Genomic DNA, 20,650 nt, shown 5'->3' with positions numbered 1-20,650 from the left:
AGCTTCTCGCAAGCCGGGCAGCCACCCACGGGGAGAGCCCTGCGTCGGTCCCAGGAGCCTGCTGAAGCCGTGAGATGCACGTTGCACAACCAGGAAACCGCCTGGAGCCTGTATGAAACGATGGGTCACGCCACGCTGGGACCGCCGGCTTCAGACACCTCGGCTTTCTGAAGGGGCCTTCGATACATTAGCACCAAGGCAGGAGCACGCAACCAGGGCTGTCTGAGAGCATCAGGCATTTCCCGGAGCCTAGGAGATGGAGCGGCCTGGCCCATGAAGCAGGGCACAACCCGCAGGACAGCAACGTGCGTCCTGCCGACAGAGCTGCCCGCACCTGGCTGGCAGCCACAGCCTTCTACCATCTCCAGCCGGAGCCCAGCCAGCTCGTCCTGCGTGTCCACGGAGCAGGCCCTGGCAGATGCACCACGCTCCTGCTGCCGCCTGGCCAGAGCCACGTGGCCTGGCAAACCGCACGGCTGCCGCGCCGGGGCGAAGGCTGAGCCGGCGTCACTCGAGGAAGCACAAAGGGCCACCCAAAAGTTTCTGAGTGGACGTGTCCCACCTGAGCTGCTTAAAGGTGCTTGGACGCTGGGAGCATCGGGCTGCAGCAGCTGTTCCGGGGAGCGTGGGCGCTGGACAAACCCCCTGAGACGGGATACAGCAAAGGGTCTGGTGCTGAGTGGCTGTGGCCTACGGCTCAGTGGCTAGAGCACCAGGAGACTTGGGTTCTACTCCCAGCTCTGCCTGTGACCTTGGGAAGTCCCTTCCCCCCTCTGTGCCTCAGTTTCCCCTGTCTGCACAGATTTCGAGCTCCTTGGAGCCGGGACCGTGCTGTGTTTGTGCAGTGCTCAGCAGAGTTAGGTCCCCGTGGAGCTCTCTTGGTTCTACTGTAATTAATAACAATTAGCTGTTCTGTAAAGCTGGCTCTAACGAGCTGGTATTTTGCAAAGCCAGGCAGAGAGGTCCCTGGGGGTCAGGAAGGCTTTAGCGCCGCCGCTATTTAGAGGCTGGTTTTTTCGGGGATAATGTTTTAAAGGCAAACCCCCTAACAGCACCTGGGCTCTCCCCGCCCCTCCCAGCATGAGCCGAGCTGGTAACAGGCCACAAATTCAACCTGCCACTGGACGATGCTGCGATAAAGCCTTGTGCTAATTGGCACTTTCCAGGGAGGGACAATTTCCACCCCCCGTGCAGCTAATAGCGATGTGCACGGCTGGGCCCCGTCACCGGAGCCAGGGATGCCATTGGGTGCTCCTGGCACTGGCCTGGGGTATTGCAGAACTGCCTGCGTGGGGCGTGTCTGGGGCTGCATGGAGCTGGTGGTGGCCAAGCCCAAGGCCGGACCGGGGTGACCCTGGCTAGCTCCTTGCGGGGGCTTTGTCTTCTCTCAGGCCTGGGTACAAACACCCCCCTTTGCAAGGGGGACCCAGCCCGGGGCTGCCGGCGGCAGGCTCAGTCCGGGTGGAGCTAATGGTGAGGGGTGAGCACAGAGCAGCTGCCCTGCGCCGTCTCGCCAGAGGCCCTTGGGTTCCCCACCCATGCAGGCGGCCATGGGGGAGGCCCCCAGAGCCGGGCGGGAGCCTCAGTTTATTCCCCACCTCCCGCCCTTCGGGCACTGCTGGGCTGTGGGTTTTGCTTCGTGTATCGGCTCCGTTCCTACTGTGGCTTCTCCTCCTCCCTGGGCCAGCAGGGCCCCCCCATCCCCTAGGGACTGGCAGACACTGGGGCAGAGGCTGGGACCGCTGGGGGGTTCAGCTCCTGGGCTGGGGCCCAGGGTCTCAGTGACGTGGGTCAAACCCCAGCAGCTGGGCCAGTGCTCTGGACATGCTCCTAGGGGCTTGTTCGCAGCACCCGGGGGGAGCCGGAGCCCTGTGAGGACAGCACGGCCTGGGGCTGCTCTCTCTTTCCCCTTGAATCACCTTCACGCTCAGTTTAGCTCTCGAATCGACATGATTATTATTACACGGAGTCGTGTAACACATCCAGACCCCGGCCGAGATCCGGGCCCCGTCGGGCCGGGCGCTGCCCAGACCCCGGCCGAGATCCGGGCCCCGTCGGGCCGGGCGCTGCCCAGACCCCGGCCGAGATCAGGGCCCCGTCGGGCCGGCGCCCAGACCTCACCGATCCGGGCCACGCCGGCGCCGCCAGATCCTCACTGAGATCAGGGCCCCGTTGCGCCGGGTGCTGCCCAGACCCCCCCTGAGATTAGGGCCTTGTCGTGCTGGGCGCTGCCCAGATCCTAACCAATCTCAGCTGGGATCTGGGCAGTGCCCGGCGCGACGGGGCCCTGATCTCGGCCGGGGTCTGGGCAGCGCCTGGCGCGACGGGGACCTGATCTCGGCCGGGCTCTGGGCAGCGCCCGGCCTGACGTGGCCCTGATCTCGGCTGAGTCTGGGCAGCGCCCGGCACGACAGGGCCCTGATCTCGGTTGGGGTCTGGTCTGTGCCCGGCCCGATGGGGCCCTGATGTTGGCCGGGTCTGGGCGGCGCCCGGCGTGACGGGGCCCTGATCTCGGCTGGGGTCTGGGCAGCGCCTGGCGCGACGGGGCCCCGATATCGGCTGGGGTCTGGGCAGCACCCGGCACGACGGGGCCCTGATCTCGGTCGGGGTCTGGGCAGCGCCTGGCCTGACGGGGCCCTGATCTCGGCTGGGGTCTGGGCGGCGCCCGGCCCGACGGGGCCCTGATCTCGGCCGGGGTCTGGGCAGCGCCCGGCCCGACGGGGCCCAGATCTCGGCCGGGGTCTGGGCGGCGCCCAGCCCGACGGGGCCCAAGCTCAGCCGAGGCCTTTGACAGGCTCTTTCCCTGCCATTTGCCGGCGGGTTTGGCTGGTCGGCTCCATGCCACAGGCTGGGCGTGGGTGGAAGCTGGAACGTGCAGTGGTGGGGAGCAGTCTAGAGGCGGGGGGGGGGCGCTGGGAGCCCTGCAGGGGCTGGGAAGAAGCATCTCCGTGCGCTGCCCCTTTCCCCTGCTCCGCACTGGGGCCAGCGCCGGGGAACGGCCCCGAGCAGACGTCGCAAAACCTCCAACGAAGAGCCGGCTGAGGCAGGGCAAAGGGTCGGTGGGTCCCGCCCCATCCCTGCCCTGCCGCCTCGGGGGCGTGGGCACCTCGAGCTAGTGCCAAGGGGCAGCCCCACGCGCCAGGCAGGGCAGTGGGCGGCGGAGCCGGGATTTCAGGGGCTCCCGAGCACAGGGCAGCTGGCCTGGGAAGGACAAATCCGCTTGGTTTGAAGCCTCATTAGAAAGGCCGCCCGGGCGGCTGGATTGAGACGAACAGCACCCGCTGCTGAGCCGCCGGCATCACGCCCGCCGCAGCCGTGGGGCTGGCAGGGAAGGCTCCGTGCCAGGCACCGACCAGCCCTGCCCCCACGTTCCTCGGCAAGCCAGCCCCAGTCCCGTGCCAGTGCAGGCTGTCTGGCTCTGCACACCCCTCCAGGTTCAGGGGGCAGGACCAGACAATCCCCCCCCCTCGTTCGGGTGCATGAAAGCTGGCTCTGCAGCCCGCAGCAGCATGAACGTGTGCATTTCCCAAGCAAGCCAAGGGGCTGGACGAGGGGCAAGGAGCTGGAAGTGGGGTCTAGTGACTTAGAGAGGGGAGGGGCTAAGGGTCAGGACTCCTGGGTTCTCTCCCTGGCTCTGGGGAGAAGGACTCGCTAGTGGGAACAGAAGTCAGAACTCAGGGTTCTCTTCCCAGCCCTGACCTTGGGTGAATCACTTAACCTTGCCCTGTGCCTCAGTTTCCCCATGTCAAGTGGAGTTGCCGCTATCTCTGGGCCCTTTGGGGGCGCTGTGAGCTCCTGGCATGGGCAGGACGAGGGTTACAAACACGGGGGTAACTCCAGCCCAGCTCTCTGAGCCGCGGTACCGGCTCCCGACTCACCCCCCAAACAGGCTGGATAAGGGGGAACAAAGGCAGCACCTGTTCCCCGTGAGCAGCTGGAATGACAGTAATTAGAGCCCAGTGCGTTAATTGCCAAGTACGGCACAGTGCAGCCTTGCCAGTGAAACTGGCCCTGGCTCGGCTGCGTGCCCCAGAACTGCTTCCCTCCCGGCGCGGAGAGAACAGCGTGTTCCCCCGTATGGACCAGGCCCTCGGCACCGCTGCCAGCCTGCCACGAGGCTGCTGCGGGGAATGGGCGGGGCGGGGATCAGCTGTGGAGCTGGGGGCTGAGCTGATTGCAGGCAGCCGGGGGCCGAGGTGAAAGCCAAGCCCTGCATCGGGTGGCAGCCTCCCGGGTGCTGCTCAGGAATTCTGCCCGCTGCAGAACAGGCCTGGGGCTGCCCCTTCGGCTGCTCCTTGGCGAAGGCTGGCGACTGCACCACAGCCCGGTTCAGGACCCTCCCATCTCTGGCTTCAGCTTGCAGCCCTTGGGCTGTGTGTGCCCTGTCACTGCAGGGCTGGGGCGGCTCAACGGATCAGCAGGAGCTCAGCTCCCGGGGGCTGGCTTGGAGCGGCGCTTGCTGTCACAGGGCCCAGAGCTCGGTAGCAGACCAGGCACTAAGAATATGGGGCCGAATCCCCAGCAGAACGCGGGTGCCTCTTTCCTGGCTGCTCCCAGCTGGTCGTTACATCAGCTCCCGGAGCTCTGAGCGTGCACTGCCACTCCCCGGGCCTGCGTTTTCACTAGCAGCACGTGCAGTCGCACGCTGTCAGCACGCATGAACCCTCGTGCAAAACTGATCTCTAGCTCCTCCCGGCTGGTCATTACATCAGCTCCCGGAGCTCTGAGCGTGCACTGCCACTCCCCGGGCCTGCGTTTTCACTAGCGGCACGTGCAGTCGCACGCTGTCAGCACGCATGAACCCTCGTGCAAAACTGATCTCTAGCTCCTCCCGGCTTAACTTACACCGCTGGGCCATTGCTGCCTCCCCAGCCCTCGGAGCCCCCCAGCAACGCAGAGAGACAGAGGTACCGAGCGCAGATTAGTCACCGATGATGGGAGTAACGCGCGGGCAGCGAGGCCATTCCTAGAATCCCCTTCCCTGATGGACGAGACGCCGGGCGCTTGCTGCAGGGCCTACGGCAGGGCCTCTCCCCCAGCTCCTGAGCTGGGGCCTGGCGCTAGGGATGAGCCGGCGCTTCGCTCCCGCCGGTTGCGCTGGTCACACCTGGCTAATGACTGAAGCTGGGCCCGGCACAGTACAGAGATGAGAGACGCCCGCAGTGCGGTTCCTAGGGGGTCGGGCAGATGGGGCCCCGGGGGCCCCCTCGTCTGACCAGCCCTGGCAGAGCTCCCAGCCTGGCTTCAAAGACTGGCTAGTGCTGGAGACTCCTGCAGCCCTTGTGAGCTGTCCCAGTGGTTCGCCGCCTGCTCCCAGCCTGAGTTTGGCTCCATCCTCCAGCCCTTGGCTCCCGTGAGACCTCTTCCTGCGTGGCAGCAGAGCCAGTCCCACGTTCTCCCCCTGCCGGGCTTAGAGCCACAAAGGGGCTCAATGCCTGAATCCCAGCGCTAGGCCCCACTGTGACCCCCCCCGTCCGACCGCACCCAGGGGTTTGCAGTAACAGCTCCCATCGCACCTGGGCACGTGCACGGAGCCTCCCGCGGGGGCGGGGGCAGGGGGTGTCTCGCGTGGGGACGCCCAGGGCGGGGACGGTGGCTGCCTAACCTCTAGCCCAGTGGCTGGGGAGTCCCCAGTTCAGTTCAGTTCCCCCATGAGATAACCGGCTCTGTGGATGAGGGGAAAGCAGTGGATGTGCTATTTCTGGACTTTAGCAAAGCTTTTGATACAGTCTCCCACAGTATCTTGCCAGCAAGTTAAAGAAGTCTGGGCTGGATGAATGGACGGTAAGGTGGATAGAAAACTGGCTAGATGGTCGGGCTCAACGGGTAGTGATCAATGGGTCCATGTCTAGTTGGCAGCCGGTATCAAGTGGGGTGCCCCAAGGGTCGGTGCTGGGGCCAGTTTTATTCAATATCTTCATTAACGATCTGGAGGATGGTGCGGACTGCACCCTTAGCAAGTTTGCAGATGACACTAAACTGGGAGGAGCGGTTGATACGCTGGAGGGTAGGGATAGGATACAGAGGGACCTAGACAAATTAGAGGATTGGGCCAAAAGAAACCTGATGAGGTTCAACAAGGGCAAGTGCAGAGTCCTGCACTTAGGACGGCAGAAGCCCATTCACTGCTACAGACTAGGGACCGAATGGCTGGGCAGCAGTTCTGCAGAAAAGGACCTAGGGGTTACGGTGGACGAGAAGCTGGATATGAGTCAGCAGTGGGCCCTGGTTGCCAAGAAGGCTAATGGCATTTTGGGTTGTATAAGTAGGGGCATTTCCAGCAGATCGAGGGATGTGATCATTCCCCTCTATTCAGCACTGGTGAGGCCTCATCTGGAGTACTGTGTCCAGTTTTGGGCCCCACACTACAAGAAGGATGTGGATAAATTGGAGAGAGTCCAGCAGAGGGCAACAAAAATGATGAGGGGGCTGGAGCACATGACTTATGAGGAGAGGCTGAGGGAACTGGGTTTATTTAGTCTGCAGAAGAATGAGGGAGGATTTGATAGCTGCTTTCAACTACCTGAAAGGGGGTTCCAAAGAGGATGGATCTAGACTGTTCTCAGTGGTAGCAGATGACAGAACAAGGAGTAATGGTCTCAAGTTGCAGTGGGGGAGGTTTAGGTTGGATATTAGGAAAAACTTTTTCACTAGGAGGGTGGTGAAGCACTGGAATGGGTTCCCTAGGGAGGTGGTGGAATCTCCTTCATTAAAGGTTTTTAAGGTCAGGCTTGACAAAGCCCTGGCTGGGATGATTTAGTTGGGTTTGATCCTGCTTTGAGCAGGGGATTGGACTAGACACCTCCTGAGGTCCCTTCCAACCCTGAGATTCTATGATTCTATGATCTGTCTGATGAGTCCTGACTCCCAGCCCCACTCGCTCCAACTCACTGGTCCCCTGCAGCACAGCCAGGCTCTCTAGCCACGGGAGTCATGCACGTAACCCCCACACCCTTGGCTAGTGGCCAGGTCCTGTCCCTCTGCCTGGTGCCAGGCAGGGCAGTGCCCCCCCACACCCCGCAGCTGTCTGACCATCGGCGCAGTACCAGGGAGTGGCCAGCAGGTGGCAGCAATGGCTCAGTGAAACACTGGGTGGGGGGGTTCCCCTGTCTCCCATGTCTGTGGATTTTGGTGCCAGGACCAGGATGTGGGGGGACCCCCAGTCCCCCCGTCCCCAGGGCAGGTACAGCAGCAGGGCCAGCGTCGCCCAGAGAGCACCCACAGTGTCATTTGGGCGGCCACCTTGGAGGCAAATAACTGGGATGTCGGAACCATTTTATCCGGGACAGTTACCTCAAAAAAGGGACGATCTTGGGACACCCTGTGCAGGTGTCATTGCTCCCATCCAGAGATAGAACCCAGGAGTCCTGGCCCCAAGTCCCTCTGCTCTAACCACCAGACTCCCCTCCCCTCCCAGAGCCGGGGAGAGAAGCCAAGAGTCCTGGCCCCAAGTCCCCCTGCTCTAACCACCAGACCCCACTCTCCTCCCAGAGATGGGGTGTCCCGGAGTCCCCGGACGCTGCTCTGGAACTGCTCCCCACAAAGCCAGGCAGGACTCTGGGGAGCCTCCTCTCCCTGGGAGCAGCCTGTCTGCAGGGCAAGAAGCTCCCACGGCTTCACCTCCTGGGTCTCTCCTTGGAGCATTCAGCATCCTCGGCCCCTCCGTGTGCTTCCCCCAGCGAGTCCGCCCAGGCGGGGTCCTGGGGGGGCCACAGGGTCCTGCCCCCCCACGTCGCAGTCAGACGTGACTCAGCCAGCCAGTAACACAGAGGTTTATTCGATGACAGGAACAGGGTCTAAAACAGAGCTTGTAGGTACCGCGAGCCGGACCCCTCGGCCAGGTCCATTCTGGGGGGGCAGTGAGCCAGACCCCCACGTCTGCACTTCACTCCTCGTCCCCACCCAGCTCCAGACTGACACCCCCTCCAGCCCCCCCCTCCTCTGCTCAGTTCCTTTCCCTGGGCCAGGAGGTCACCTGACCTCTTTGTTCTCCCCCACCTTTAGCATCCCCTGGCAGGGGGGAAGGGCCTGGCCATTAGTTGCCAGGAGACAGAGGGTCGGCCAGAAACTGAGGCCCCCCCACAGTATTCAGAGGGAACATTAAGAACATTCCCACTTCGTCACAGGGGGAGAGAACCCAGGAGTCCTGGCCGCCAGCCCTTGGCTATAACCACCAGACTCCCCTCCCGTGCCCTCCCAGAGATGGGGAGAGAACCCAGGAGTCCTGGCCGCCAGCGCTTGGCTATAACCACCAGACTCCCCTCCCGTGCCCTCCCAGCGATGGGGAGAGAACCCAGGAGTCCTGGCCGCCAGCGCTTGGCTATAACCAGAGCCCCGCTTGCCTCCCGGCTCAAGCTCCCATTCTGGATTAGTGCTGCCAGGCACCTGTGTGTTTCCTCCAGGCCGAGGGCCCCTCGCCCCATGGCAGGTCCTGGCCTTACCACTGCCCCTTTCCCAGGCTCCTGCCCCAGAAGCTGCTGCCCAGCTCCTGGTGTGAGCTCGCCGGCATCACCGGCTTTCCCATAGCAACAGGCTGTGATGTCACGGGGGGAGGGGAGCTGGGGCAGAAGAGCCCCTTGTCCCAGCGGGAATCCCCCCATCCTGGGGATGAAGAGAGCCCACGGGAGAAACCCCCCCACCACCCCTCTGCACGAAGAGCTCACCCTCTAAACGCTGGGGGGTGGGACTATTATGTGTATTATGGTAGCACCTCCCCAGCTGGGAGAAGGGAGCTGGCGGAGGGGTGCAGAGAAGGGGGCCGGTGGAGGGAGGCAGAGAAGGGGCCTGGCGGAGGGCGGGCTGAGCAAATGGCCTTGCAGCTGCGTTCGGCACGGAGCTGAGTGGGGCAGGACTGCGTCTGGCCAGGCCACGGCGAAGGCTGCTGCTGATCAGAGCCTGGGCCAGAGTTTTACCTTCTCTGCTGGAAGTTGGGAGCGGACGCGAGGCTGGATGGCTCGAGAACTGCCCTGGTCTGTCCATTCCCTGTGAAGCCTCTGGCACCGGCCCTGTCAGGCAGGAGCCTGGGTTAGAGGGACTGTTGCTCTGCGCTGGGGGACGCCCGTGTGGAGGGGTGGGAAAGGCCGGACGGCGCGGTCACCAGACAGGATGGGTAAGAGCTGGCGCCTGGCTGAGGTCCCTGGGGGGCGGGGGGCGAGTCGAAGGTGGCGCCCAGGTGGCAGGCAGGTGCTGGCGCTGTCCTGGTGACTGAGAAAGGGCAGAGCAGGGTCTCGGGAGAGGACGAGGAGCTGGGATGCCGGAGGGAGGGGCCGCGGGCCAGGGCTGGAGCCAGCGGGGAGGGAACTGGCGGCAGAAGTCAGCTGTGTTTGAGTTGGCAGGGCCTGAGGAAAGTCACAGGGCGCGTAAGGAACCGGCTGAAGCCGTCTCGGAGCCTGTAGCCCTGATCTGAGAGACTCCCGGGGACGGGAGAAGGGCAAACAGAGCCCCTAGCACAGGCCCCGGGCACGATAGACCAGTCGGCCTGACGCCGGGAGCTGCACAGATACTGGACCAAGTGATGGAACAACCCGCCTGCCGGCACCTGGAGGCTGGCGGGGGTAGGAGGAATAGCCAGCAGGGCTTTCCCAAGGACAGACCTGCCAAACCGCCCTCCTTTCGTCCCTCGACGCGGCTCCTGGCCTGGTGGGGGGGACGGAGGGACGCTGACAGATCTCCCTTTTCCTGGTGTCCCTTGAGCAAAGTAGGGGAATGGGGCTGGATGCAGTGACTGTACAGGGGGTGACAACTGGCTGAGCGAGCGAACGCCCAGCGTAGGTCTCAGTGGGGCACTGTCAGACTGGGGGGGGGGGGGGGCGTTTCCAGGGGGATCCCGCAGGGCTCCACACTGGGACCAGGAACGAGGTGGGTAACGGAGTGGAGAGTCGGCTTATAAACTCTGCAGGTGACACCCGGGCGGTTTAGGGAGGCAGGTTTAGGATTCAGAACAACGGTGACAAACTGGAGAGTTGGTCTGAGATCAACAAGCTGAAATTCAGCAAAGCCCAGTGCAAAGTGCTGCTCTTGGGAAGGGGGCGACGTTATTGACAAGAGCTGTGACTGTACAGAGCATTGTTGGAACCACTGGGATAGATTTGCACCAAATCTTGTACCAAGGAGGCCCCGTGAGGTGTCTATGGAGAGGTGATGATTTGCTGGTTACGATGATGGGGTGGGTGTGGGGGGTGGGTGGGGGGGGGTGTCACTTATGCAGTTGAAGTTAGGAATATTGGCTCTGTACTTGTGTGACGAACTGGGAATGTTCTTAATGTTTTCTCTGAATACGGTGTTGGTGCCTCAGTGTCCCCTCTGCAGTTCTTAAGTATCCAGGTGGTGGGATCAGGGGGTGTGATTGCTGCAGAGGAAGGGGCCAGTGCACCTGAATGCCTGGCACTCTGTCTCCTGGCAACTGATGGCCTGGGCCCCTCCCCTGCAAAGGTGCCAACTGAAGGTGCTGGAGACAAAGAGACCAGGTGACCTCCTGGCCCGGAAAGGGGCTGAGCAGAGGAGGGGGCGCTGGGGGGGTGGTTAGTCTGGAGCTGGCTGGGGACGAGGAGTGAAGTGCAGACGTGGGGGTCTGGCTCACTGACCCCAGAATGGACCCGGCCGAAGGGTCCGGCTCGCGGTACCTACAAGCTCTGTGTTAGACCCTGTTCCTGCCATCAAATAAACCTCTGTGTTACTGGCCGGCTGAGAGTCACGTCTGACTGCGCAGTGGGGGGGCAGGACCCTGTGGCCCCCCCCAGGACCCCGCCTGGGCGGACTCGCTGGGGGAAGCGCACGGAGGGGCCGAGGATGCTGAATGCTCCAAGGAGAGACCCAGGAGGTGAAGCCGTGGGAGCTTCTTGCCCTGCAGACAGGCTGCTCCGAGGGAGAGGAGGCTCCCAGAGTCCTGCCTGGCTTGGTGGGGAGCAGTTCCAGAGCAGCGCCCGGGGACCCCGTGACACCTTGGATCTCAATGTGTTTTGATTCTAAGTAGCCTCAGTGAAGCGTTTGGTCGGCGTCTTGAGAAGGGGCTTGGGACGAGCAGGGAGCCGGGCGGATTTGACCTGGGAATGTCGCAGGGGGGTTACACTGGGGATGGGGGCGTCCCTTGAAGGAAGATCCCTGAGCTGTTACCTGAGCCAGGACGGGGGTGGGGAGAAGTGACACCTGCCCGGGAGACTGAACAGAGGAGAGGAGGAGCGGGGGGGGGGAGCTGCTGGAGGGGTTTTAGTTTCAGTTGGGGCTGGGGGTGCAACGCAGGGAACCCCAGGCTGGGGTCTAAGCTCCCTGGACCCCCCAGAAGGATTTGATTGAGGGGTCCTGGCTGTGCCTACACGCTCCACTTGGGCCCGTGTTCCTGTCGGCTAATAACCCTGCTGTGTGACTGGCTGGCCGAGAGTCCCGGGGAATCGCAGGAGTGGGGTGCAGGGCCCCGACTCCCCCCCACTCCGTGACAGGGCTATTTTCAGAAAGTGCCCAGTCAAGAAACACTTAATGGACAATGAACTTCGGGAGACGCCAACCACCTCTGAGCTTTCCTGGGAACGTTCAGACTAACATGGAAACAATGGCGTCGGCCTGCAAACTGAGTCATGCAGGGACATGTGACCTGCCCATGTGACTCCAGACTCCATCTTGCTGCTGTGATTTTGCACAAGAGAACCAAGGGGTTTCCACCCACAAGAGAAAGACTATCAAAGGCCCTAGAAACCCCTCCATTTTGTCTTCAGTCCTGCTTCTGACCTCTGGAGGGACCATGCTATGAACTGAAGCTCTGACCAAAGGCCTCACTGACGCATCCCAGCGGGGGATGTTCCAGAGACTTGATTTGAACCTGCAGTTTATTCCATCCCTGCTACAAGCCTGAACCAAGGACTTTGCCATCACTGGATGTCACTGATTCCATTTAACCAATTCTACCTCTCAGCTCGATCTTTTCCCTTTTATGAATAAACCTGTAGATTTTGGATTCTAAGGAATTGGCACCAGCGTGATTTGTGGGTAAGATCTGATTTGTAGATTGACCTGGGTCTGGGGTTTGGCGCTTTGGGGTCGGAAGAACCTTTTTCCTTTTCCTGGGGTGTTGGTTTTCATAACCATTCGGCCCCATAGCGAGTGGCCCTGGTGGGGATACTGGGAGACGAGTGTCTGAGGGAATTGCTTGTGTGACGTGTGGTTAGCCAGTAGGGTGAGACCCAAGTCATCTGTGGCTGGCTGGTTTGGTGCCATGGTGTGCAAAGGACCCCAGCCTGGGGCTGTGTGACGTTATGAGTATAATATAATATCTCATTGACAGGTGACAGGACCAGAAAGAGTTAATTAACTCAGACTGACCTGACCCGGGGTGAACCGTAAGAACTGGTTAGGAAGATCTGTCAATGAGCAGAGCTTTGAAATGCAGCCGCATTGTTAGAGATCCCAAGGGGAGGTGTTTGCTCAGGGCTTGGGATGTCAGCAAACAAGGCTTGTCTATTGCTAGAGTTTTAATTCAAAGATCAAAAAAGGAATATTAACATTTATGATGATACTTGAGTGAAATAGTGTTATTGTCGCTGTGTCTCTCTGAAGGTTGTGGTAACCTGTATCTGACTGTTTAATGGGTAAATCCCCCTGGGCTCATGGCCAGGCCGGCTGGGAGGCCGATTGTTTCCTCAGGCCGAAAGGCGGCTGGAAATGTATAAAAACCCTGGGCCACGATCCTGCTTCATCTCCGAGCTGCTCTGGGTTTCAAGAGGGGGGACCCTTCAGCCACAAGGACTGAGACCCCCAGTCACTGGCTGGAGCCCCCTGAATATGGACATGGGACTGGAACCTCTGGACTGTTTCTAAAGGACTTTTGGCAGCTACAAGCTCCTCTCCGCTGTGTGGGCCCCTCAAGACCTGAATTCACGTCTGTCTGGACATTGATCTTTGAACCAACTCACTCCCTTTGCTTTTCAATACGTTGTAGCTGAGTTAATAGGAACTGGCTGTAGCGGGTATTTGGGGTCAGAGCTAAGTTATCATTGGACCTGGGAGTCTGGCTGATCCTGTGGGGGTGGAAGAACCTTTTCTTTCTATGATGAAGTAAGATTTTCAGGAATCATCATCATATCTGACAGGAGTGTCTGGCCGAGGCAGGGGCTGGGCACTTTAAGGGAGCTGTGGGGTTTGGACTCGGAGTAACCAGGGAGGTGCTAGAGAAGCTGTTTGTGCTGGCTGGGGAAATCTAAGGATTGGAACAACCCCCACCAGCGTCTGGGGTTTGTCTGCCCCGGTCGGTTTGCAGTTCACCTTGACTGAGTGACCTCAGCTCCCGCCCCCCCCGCCCCGGCAGCGCCGTCACAGGCTGTGACTGCGGCTCTCAGCAACTCGGCCTGAATTGACACCCTCTGTTGGGCTCCACCAAAGGCAGCGTCCGTATAGTCACACGGCACCATCGTGTCCATGTTAGTCTGAGCGTTCCCAGGACAGCTCAGCGGTGGGTTGGCGTCTCCCAACGTCCAGTGTCCGTTAGGTGTTTCTTGACCGGGCACTTCCTGAGACCAGCCCCGGCTCGAGACGCCGACCAGACGCTTCACTGGGGCCACTTAGCATCAAAGCACATTGAGCTCCAAGTACAGAGCCAACAGTCCTAACTTCAACTGCACAAATCACACACACCACACACCACCCCCATACCCACACACAGACACCCACCCGTGCGCACACACCCACCCACACACACAGACACCCACCCGTGCGCACACACACCCCCACACCCACACACACCCGTGCGCACACACCCACACCCGCACCCACACCCACACACACCCGTGCGCACACACCCACACCCACCCGCCCACACCCACCCGTGCGCACACACCGCACACCCACACACCCACACACACCGTGCACACCCACACACACCCACCCGCCCACACACACCCGTGCGCACACACCCCCCCACACCCACACACACCCGTGCGCACACCCACCTGTGCGCACACACCCACACACACACACCCGTGCGCACACAACCCCCCACACACACCCGCCCACACCCACCCGTGCGCACACACCCGCACACCCACACACACCCGTGCGCACACACCCGCACACCCACACCCACACACCCCATCGTAACCAGCAAACCGTCACCTCTCCATAGACACCTCACGGGGCCTCCTTGGCACAAGGTTTGGTGCAGCTGTAGGCCTTGCTTGGGGCAATGCTCTCTACAGTCCCAGCTCTCGTTAGCAACGTCACAAAGGGAAAATCAAATGCACAAGCGCCGAGTGGGGCCGAGCAGGCCGGGCTGCAAAGGGGCAGACGGTCACCGGGGCTCACAAGCCCCCCGTGTGCTGCCGTTGCCAAGGGGCTAGTAGCCGTGCGGGCGCAGTAACAGGCGCGTCGGATGTGAGACGCGGGAGGTGACTGTCCCGCTCGGGGCCCAGTTCTGGGCGCTGCACTTCAGGCAGGCTGGGGACACGCTGGAGAGAGCCCGGAGGGGAGCGGCCGGACCGAGCGAAGGTGCAGCCGACCGGCGCTGCGAGGAACGGTACAAACCCGGGGCCTGTTTGCTCCGGAGAGACGCCTGAGGGGCCTGAGAACCGGCCTCCCACGCGCAGGGCTGGGGGTGGGTTGTTCTCCACGGCCACTGGGGCAGGACAAGGAGCCAGGGGCTCTGGGGTTGGGGGGTCGTTAGCGATCAGGGGAACGGTCTAACTCCCAGGGTAGCTGAGCTCTGCAATAGGCTCCCAGGGTGGCCGGGGATCCCCGTCACAGAGGGTTTAAGGGCAGCTGGACAAACCCCTGCCAGGGCTGCGCTGGGTTTGCGTGGCCTGGCTCCGCGCGGGGCCTGGACTGGGCGACCCCTCGGCCCCGCTGAGCCCCACGTGCTGATGACTGGGCTCTGTGGGGCGTCAGCGTCGAGCTGGGTTTGAACGGGGCTGCGGGGGCGCTCGCCCGGAGACGGAGAAGAGCAGGAGACGGAGGCCCCAGGGCGCTGGAGGGCTGAGCAGGACCCTCCAAAGGACTCGCTGCCCGAGCAAGGAGCGTTTCCAGAGGAGCGTGGGCTGGCGGGGCGGGGCGGGGGAGGCCGGCTCTGAGCTGTAGCTAGAAGACGGAGCGGTGCCTGTGGCCTGCTTGGGGCTGGGCTGGCGTTGGGGAGGGGCTGGCGCTGAGGAGGGGCTGGGCTGGTGCTGAGGAGGGGCTAGGCTGGCGCTGGGGAGGGGCTGGCATTGGGGAGGCTAGGCTGGCACTGGGAGGGTCTGGGCTGGCGCTGGGGAGGGCTAGGCTGGCATTGGGGAGGGGCTAGGCTGGCACTGGGAGGGTCTGGGCTGGCGCTGGGGAGGGGCTAGGCTGGCATTGGGAGGGGCTAGGCTGGTGCTGGGGAGGGCTGGGCTGGCGCTGGGGAGGGGCTAGGCTGGCATTGGGGAGGGCTGGGCTGGCATTGGGGAGGGGCTAGGCTGGCGCTGGGAGGGGCTGGGCTGGCGCTGGGGAGGGGCGGGCGCTGGGGCGGGGCTGGGCTGGTGCTGAGGAGGGGCTAGGCTGGCGCTGGGGAGGGCTAGGCTGGAATTGGGGAGGGGCTAGGCTGGCACTGGGAGGGCTGGGCTGGCATTGGGGAGGGGCTAGGCTGGCGCTGGGGAGGGCTAGGCTGGTATTGGGGAGGGCTAGGCTGGCACTGGGGAGGGCTGGGCTGGCATTGGGGAGGGCTGGGCTGGCGCTGGGGAGGGGCTAGGCTGGCATTGGGGAGGGACTGGGCTGGCGCTGGGAGGGGCTGGGCTGGCATTGGGGGAGGGGCTGGGCTGGCGCTGGGGGAGGGGCTAGGCTGGCATGGGGGGAGGGACTGGGCTGGCGCTGGGGGAGGGGCTGGGCTGGCATTGGGGAGGGCTGGGCTGGCGCTGGGGGAGGGGCTGGGCTGGCACTGGGGGAGGGGCTGGCGCTGGGGAGGGGCCGAGCTGGCAGTGCCTGTGACCAGCCCATGCAGTGGGGAGGAGGGGGAGGGGCCCGTGGGGCCGAGGGGGCCGAGACCGGAGCAGGTCTGTCCTGCGGGAGAACAGGGGCTGGGGGCCCGGGGCAAGGGGCGAGCAGACATTGCACTGAGCACGGCATGGACACAGCCCTCAGCGGCTAAACAGACAAGGGGTGCGAGGGGAAACTGAGGCACCGAGCGGGCCAGGGACTTGGCCTAGGTCACCCTGCGCTGCTGGGGCTAGAAGGCAGGTGCCCCCCGTCAGCAGGGGCCGGAGCTCCTGCCCCAAAGCAGGCTGGGCTCTAACCAAGGGGAGGGCTCCTACCCCACCCCTGGGGAAACTGAGGCACGGGGCTGCCCAGGGCTCTCCCTAGGGCGCGGAGGGAAGCCGTGGCTGAGCTGGGAACTGAAGCTGGATTCCCTCGGCTCCTGGCCCTGCCCCTTACCCACAAGCCCAGCCCGGGGGCCTGCCCCTGCGTGGCGGCGGCTGTCGGTGCTGGGAGGGAGGGACGGGAAGTCTCTCCCCGCGCCGAGGGTCCGGGAGCGCCGGCTCGGCTCTGGGACTTGGCGGAGCACGACTGGGTTTTCCTGTTCCTGCTGCGCTCGGAGCGGAAGGAGGGGAAAGCCACGGGCTCGGCAGGGCTGGAGGAACCTGCCCTCCCCGCTGCTTGGCTGGCTGGGAAGGGCCTTTCGGGGGCACCCACCGCCCCGAGACCCCCCCTGCAAGACACTTCCAGAGCCCAGGAGCAGCCGAGTTGCTAGGAACTTTGGCAGCCGTTTGCGTCCCAGAGCGGCAGCTGCCCCAGGCCGGCGTGGCACCAGGAGGGCACTGCCAGGGGCTGGCCGAGCCGCGGGACACGCCAGAGCGGCTGCAGGGCAGCAGGCTGACAGCCGGGCCGTGTCCCTGCCCCGAGTGCATCGGCAGGCGCCTGGCGAAGGCACCGTGCCCTGGTGCCACCCGGGTGTCTCTGACCTGCCAGGACCACTGGGGCACGACTGCCCTCCTGTGCCCAGCGAGACCCGGAGCCCGGGGGGCACCACTGCCATGGCGCAGGAGAGGAAGCGGAGAAGCCTGCCCCGCATCCCCGAGCTGGAGCTGCTGAGCAGTCAGGACGACGAGACGTTTCTGCCCAGCTCCCCCGGTGCCCCCCACTGCCAGCCCAAGCCGGGCTCAGCCTCCAGGCTCCCCCACTCCCCCGTCTTCTTCCCCAGCAACTCGCCCACCTTCCTGACGAGGCTGCGGGTGAACAGGAGCATTCAGGAGCATCACCGCAAGTTCAAGGGCTGGTAAGGAGCGGGCACCCGGCTGTGAACCCTCCCCTGCCAGCCCGGGGGTCAGGGCCCCAGCACGGCCTCCTGCCGTCCCGGCTCCACACCCCCAGGCCTGGACACATCCCACACACGGTGGCACGGCCAGTGTGCCCCCCCCCAGGCCCGGGAGAGCAGAGCGGGGCAGCCTGGGCACTGCCAGGGAGAGTCCCCAGTGCAGCGCCCAGGGCTGGGTCTGCCAAGGCTGCGTGATTGGTGCGGCTGGACCGGCTGCATCGCAGCCCCTACCCTGCTGTAGGGTGTGGATCTCACCTAGAGCGGGGCGGGGGGGTCCCGCTGCAGCATCCCCCCATGGACCAGTGAGTAGGCTGGGGGGGGGGGGCGGTCTGGGAGCCAGGACTCCTGGGTTCTGGCCCTGACCAGGAAGCGCTGTGTGATGGCATCAGCCGAAGGCCCCTGTGATGTCTGGCAGAGTGAGTGCAGCCCCCCCGTTGGTCTGTGGGGCAGCTAGGACGGGGTTTAGGGGTTTGTCGTCCCTTGTCAGCTGCTGCCAGCGCTTTGCCAACTTCCATGAAGCCTCTATGCCCAGTGGGGTGGGGCATCATCGCCCGCTCCCAGATTGTAGGGAAACTGAGGCACTCGCTCCAGGTCACACAGTAAGTGATAGAGCTCCTGGTCCCCCCACTCTGAGCCCTACACCCCACTTCTAGTGCCAGTTCCAGGAGTCCTGGTTCCCAGGCGTCTACCCACTAGACCTCACTCCCCTCCCAGAGCTGGGGAGAGAACCCAGGAGTCCCGGCTCCCAGCCCCCCGTTCTAACTACTAGACCCCACTCCCCTCCCAGAGCCAGGCTAGAACCCAGTAGACCCACTCCCCTACCGGAGCTGGGGAAAGAACCCAGGAGTCCTGGCGTGCATCCTCCATACCCCCGGCTCTAAGCAATAGTGTCCATTCATCTTCCACTGAGACACTGCCCAGTGTGGGCAGTGCTGAGCCCTGAGCCCTGGCTCTGGCTGCAGACAGGCCCTGCTCCATGCAGGAGGGCATCCGGCCTGGACGTCTCTCTCCACTCCGCTGCCCACGCCCCTGTGCCTGCCCCCTCATGGCACAGTCCGGAAAATCGCCAGCACCTGAAGCTGGGGGAAGGCCCGGCTGGAAGCCACATGAAAGGGCTTTGGGGGCAGAGCCTGGCAGAGGAACAGCCTGGGGAGACAGTGTGGTCTGGTGAGAACCTGGAGACGTGCACTCTGCCCCCTCCTTTGCCTGCTGGGCAGCCCTGTTCTGCGCCTCAGTTTCCCCTCCTGCCCTGGGACCGCGAGCTCCCAGGGGTAGGGGCTGTCTCGCTGTGCAGCCTCTGGCATTGCCTCGCTGGTGTCCCTGCGGTGCCGGTCTGGATCTCACGGCCTCGCCGGCTCTAGGCTGACCCGCCGGCTCAGAGGCTCCAGATGTGCAGCTGCTGTGGCCGGTCTGGGCAGGGGGAGGGGGGCGAAGACATGACTCGGGGGCCCTTGGGCGGGTCTCGTGCCGTAAAAGGGCTGCTGGAGAGAGCACAACGTGTAAACAGGGGAGAACGGGGTGGCTGCGCCGTGGGAGGCCTGGCCCCCTTCCATGGAGGCAGGGCCCTGCGCTGGGCCTGGGACAACGGGCCGAGAGAGGTTGGGATTCTGGCTGCAGCCCCCGGCCCGGGGGCACAGAGACAGCAGGATGGGCCAGGGCTGCGACTCGGACTCCTGGGTTCTGTCCCTGCCCTGCAGGTCCCCTCCCTGCTGTGCCTCACTTTCCCCTCCCTCCTTATTTAGACTGTGAGCTTTTCGGAGCAGGGGCTGCCCCTGGGTCTGCGCAGCGCCTGGCGTGAGGGGGGCCCAGGGCGGGCAGGGATCCGGGCCCATTGGTCTGGCCCAGGGCGGGCAGGGATCCGGGCCCATTGCTCTGGCCCGGGGCGGGCGGGGATCTGGGTTCCCAGCTCTGGCCTGGGGCGGGCGGGGATCCGGGCCCCCAGCTCTGGCCCGGGGCAGGCGGGGATCCGGGTCCCCAGCTCTGGCCCGGGGCAGGCGGGGATCCGGGCCCATTGGTCTGGCCCGAGGCGGGTGGGGATCCGACCCCCCAGCTCTGGCCCGAGGCGAGTGGGGATCCGGGCCCCCAGCTCTGGCCCGAAGTGGGTGGGGATCTGGCCCCCCCAGCTCTGGCCCAAGGCGGGCGGGGATCCAGCCCCCCAGCTCTGGCCCGAGGCGGGCGGGGATCCAGCCCCCCAGCTCTGGCCCGAGGCGGGCGGGGATCCAGGCCCATTGGTCTGGCCCGAGGCGGGTGGGGATCCAGCCCCCCAGCTCTGGCCCGGGGCGGGTGGGGATCCCAGCCCCCAGCTCTGGCCCGAGGCGGGTGGGGATCCCGGCCCCCAGCTCTGGCCCGAGGCGGGCGGGGATCTGGGCCCATTGGTCTGGGCCGGGGCAGGCAGGGATCCGGCCCCCCAGCTCTGGCCCGAGGCGGGCGGGGATCCGGGCCCATTGGTCTGGCCCGGGGTGGGCGGGGATCCAGCCCCCCAGCTCTGGCCCGGGGTGGGCGGGGATCCCAACCCATTGGTCTGGCCCGGTCCCAGCTCCTCGCGTCCCTGTGGGATCAGTCCCTGCTGGGTCTGCGGCTGGCCCCTCTATTAATATCTCGGAGCTCCCGCCCGCAGGGCTGGGCAGGGGAACTGAGAGTGGCGTGATGGCTCCGGAGAGCGGCTCCTGCGTCCTGCTGCCGCCGGCTCCTCACGAGAGGCTGCTGGGCCCCGATCCTGCCAGGCTCTCGTGGGGCTGCCTGTGCCCCCCGCACCCCCCCAGGTCTGTGGTTTCAGGCTCCTGCGCTGAGTCACCGGCTGTGGGTTTCTCAGTTTCGGCCCCGGCTGGATTCCCTGCTGCAGCAGGTGGGGGGCTGGGCTTGGCACCGCTCCTGTGCCCCCTTCCCCCGGCGGCTGCCCATCCCCCGCCTGGGTGCTGCGTTGGGTCCTGGCTGCCGCAGGCCCCCCCCGCCCCCCGGGAACACCATGTCCCCGGCCACCGGCTCATCGCCCGCAGGGGATGGCACAGGAAACTGAGCACAAGCTGATTGGGGCTGATAAGGCGCAGGGGGAAGCTGGGCGGGGCCGGGCAGCCCTGCAGGGGGCGCTCTGCAGCCCGGTTGCACTGCAGAGCCGGGGGCAGAAGCCGCCGCGTTGCCCCCAGAGCCCGGGGCTGGGTGTCCAGGGGGCCCAGAAACCCGCCTTGCCCCACGGCTGGCAAGCCCTGCAGTCCCGGGGCTGCCGGGGAGCCGGGGGGTCTGAGCCGCTGGTGCTCGCTGGGGGGCGCCGGGCAGGGCCTGCTGGGGCGTGCGGGGGGCAAGACCTGGGTTCAACAGCAAACGGCATTTCCCCAAACGGCAAAATCACGAGGGGCTGCCAAGCCAGGGCTAAATCGGGTGCGGGGGGTCCAGCCTCCCCCCTCTGTCCTGGCT

At 64.4% G+C, this 20,650-nt stretch overlaps 1 protein-coding gene across 4 annotated transcripts in view; it reads left to right on the top strand.

Annotated features, from left to right (window-relative positions):
- Positions 1–20,650, top strand: part of PDE4A (phosphodiesterase 4A) — a 162,689-nt gene that overhangs the window by 92,953 nt on the left and 49,086 nt on the right. The window contains exon 1 of one of the 4 annotated variants that reach the window (XM_039514065.1): positions 16,850–17,200. The exons of the other annotated variants lie outside the window; for them this stretch is intronic. Coding sequence (XP_039369999.1) covers positions 16,959–17,200 — 242 coding nt within the window. The 5' untranslated portion in view covers positions 16,850–16,958. Of the gene's footprint in view, positions 1–16,849; positions 17,201–20,650 lie in introns of those variants that run through there. 4 annotated transcript variants of the gene reach the window in all.

This window comes from Mauremys reevesii, linkage group 25 (assembly GCF_016161935.1).
Source record: "Mauremys reevesii isolate NIE-2019 linkage group 25, ASM1616193v1, whole genome shotgun sequence".
NCBI classification, from domain to species: Eukaryota; Metazoa; Chordata; order Testudines; family Geoemydidae; genus Mauremys; species Mauremys reevesii.
Note: the sequence above shows the minus strand (reverse complement) of the source record. Positions and strands in the feature narration are given on the sequence as shown.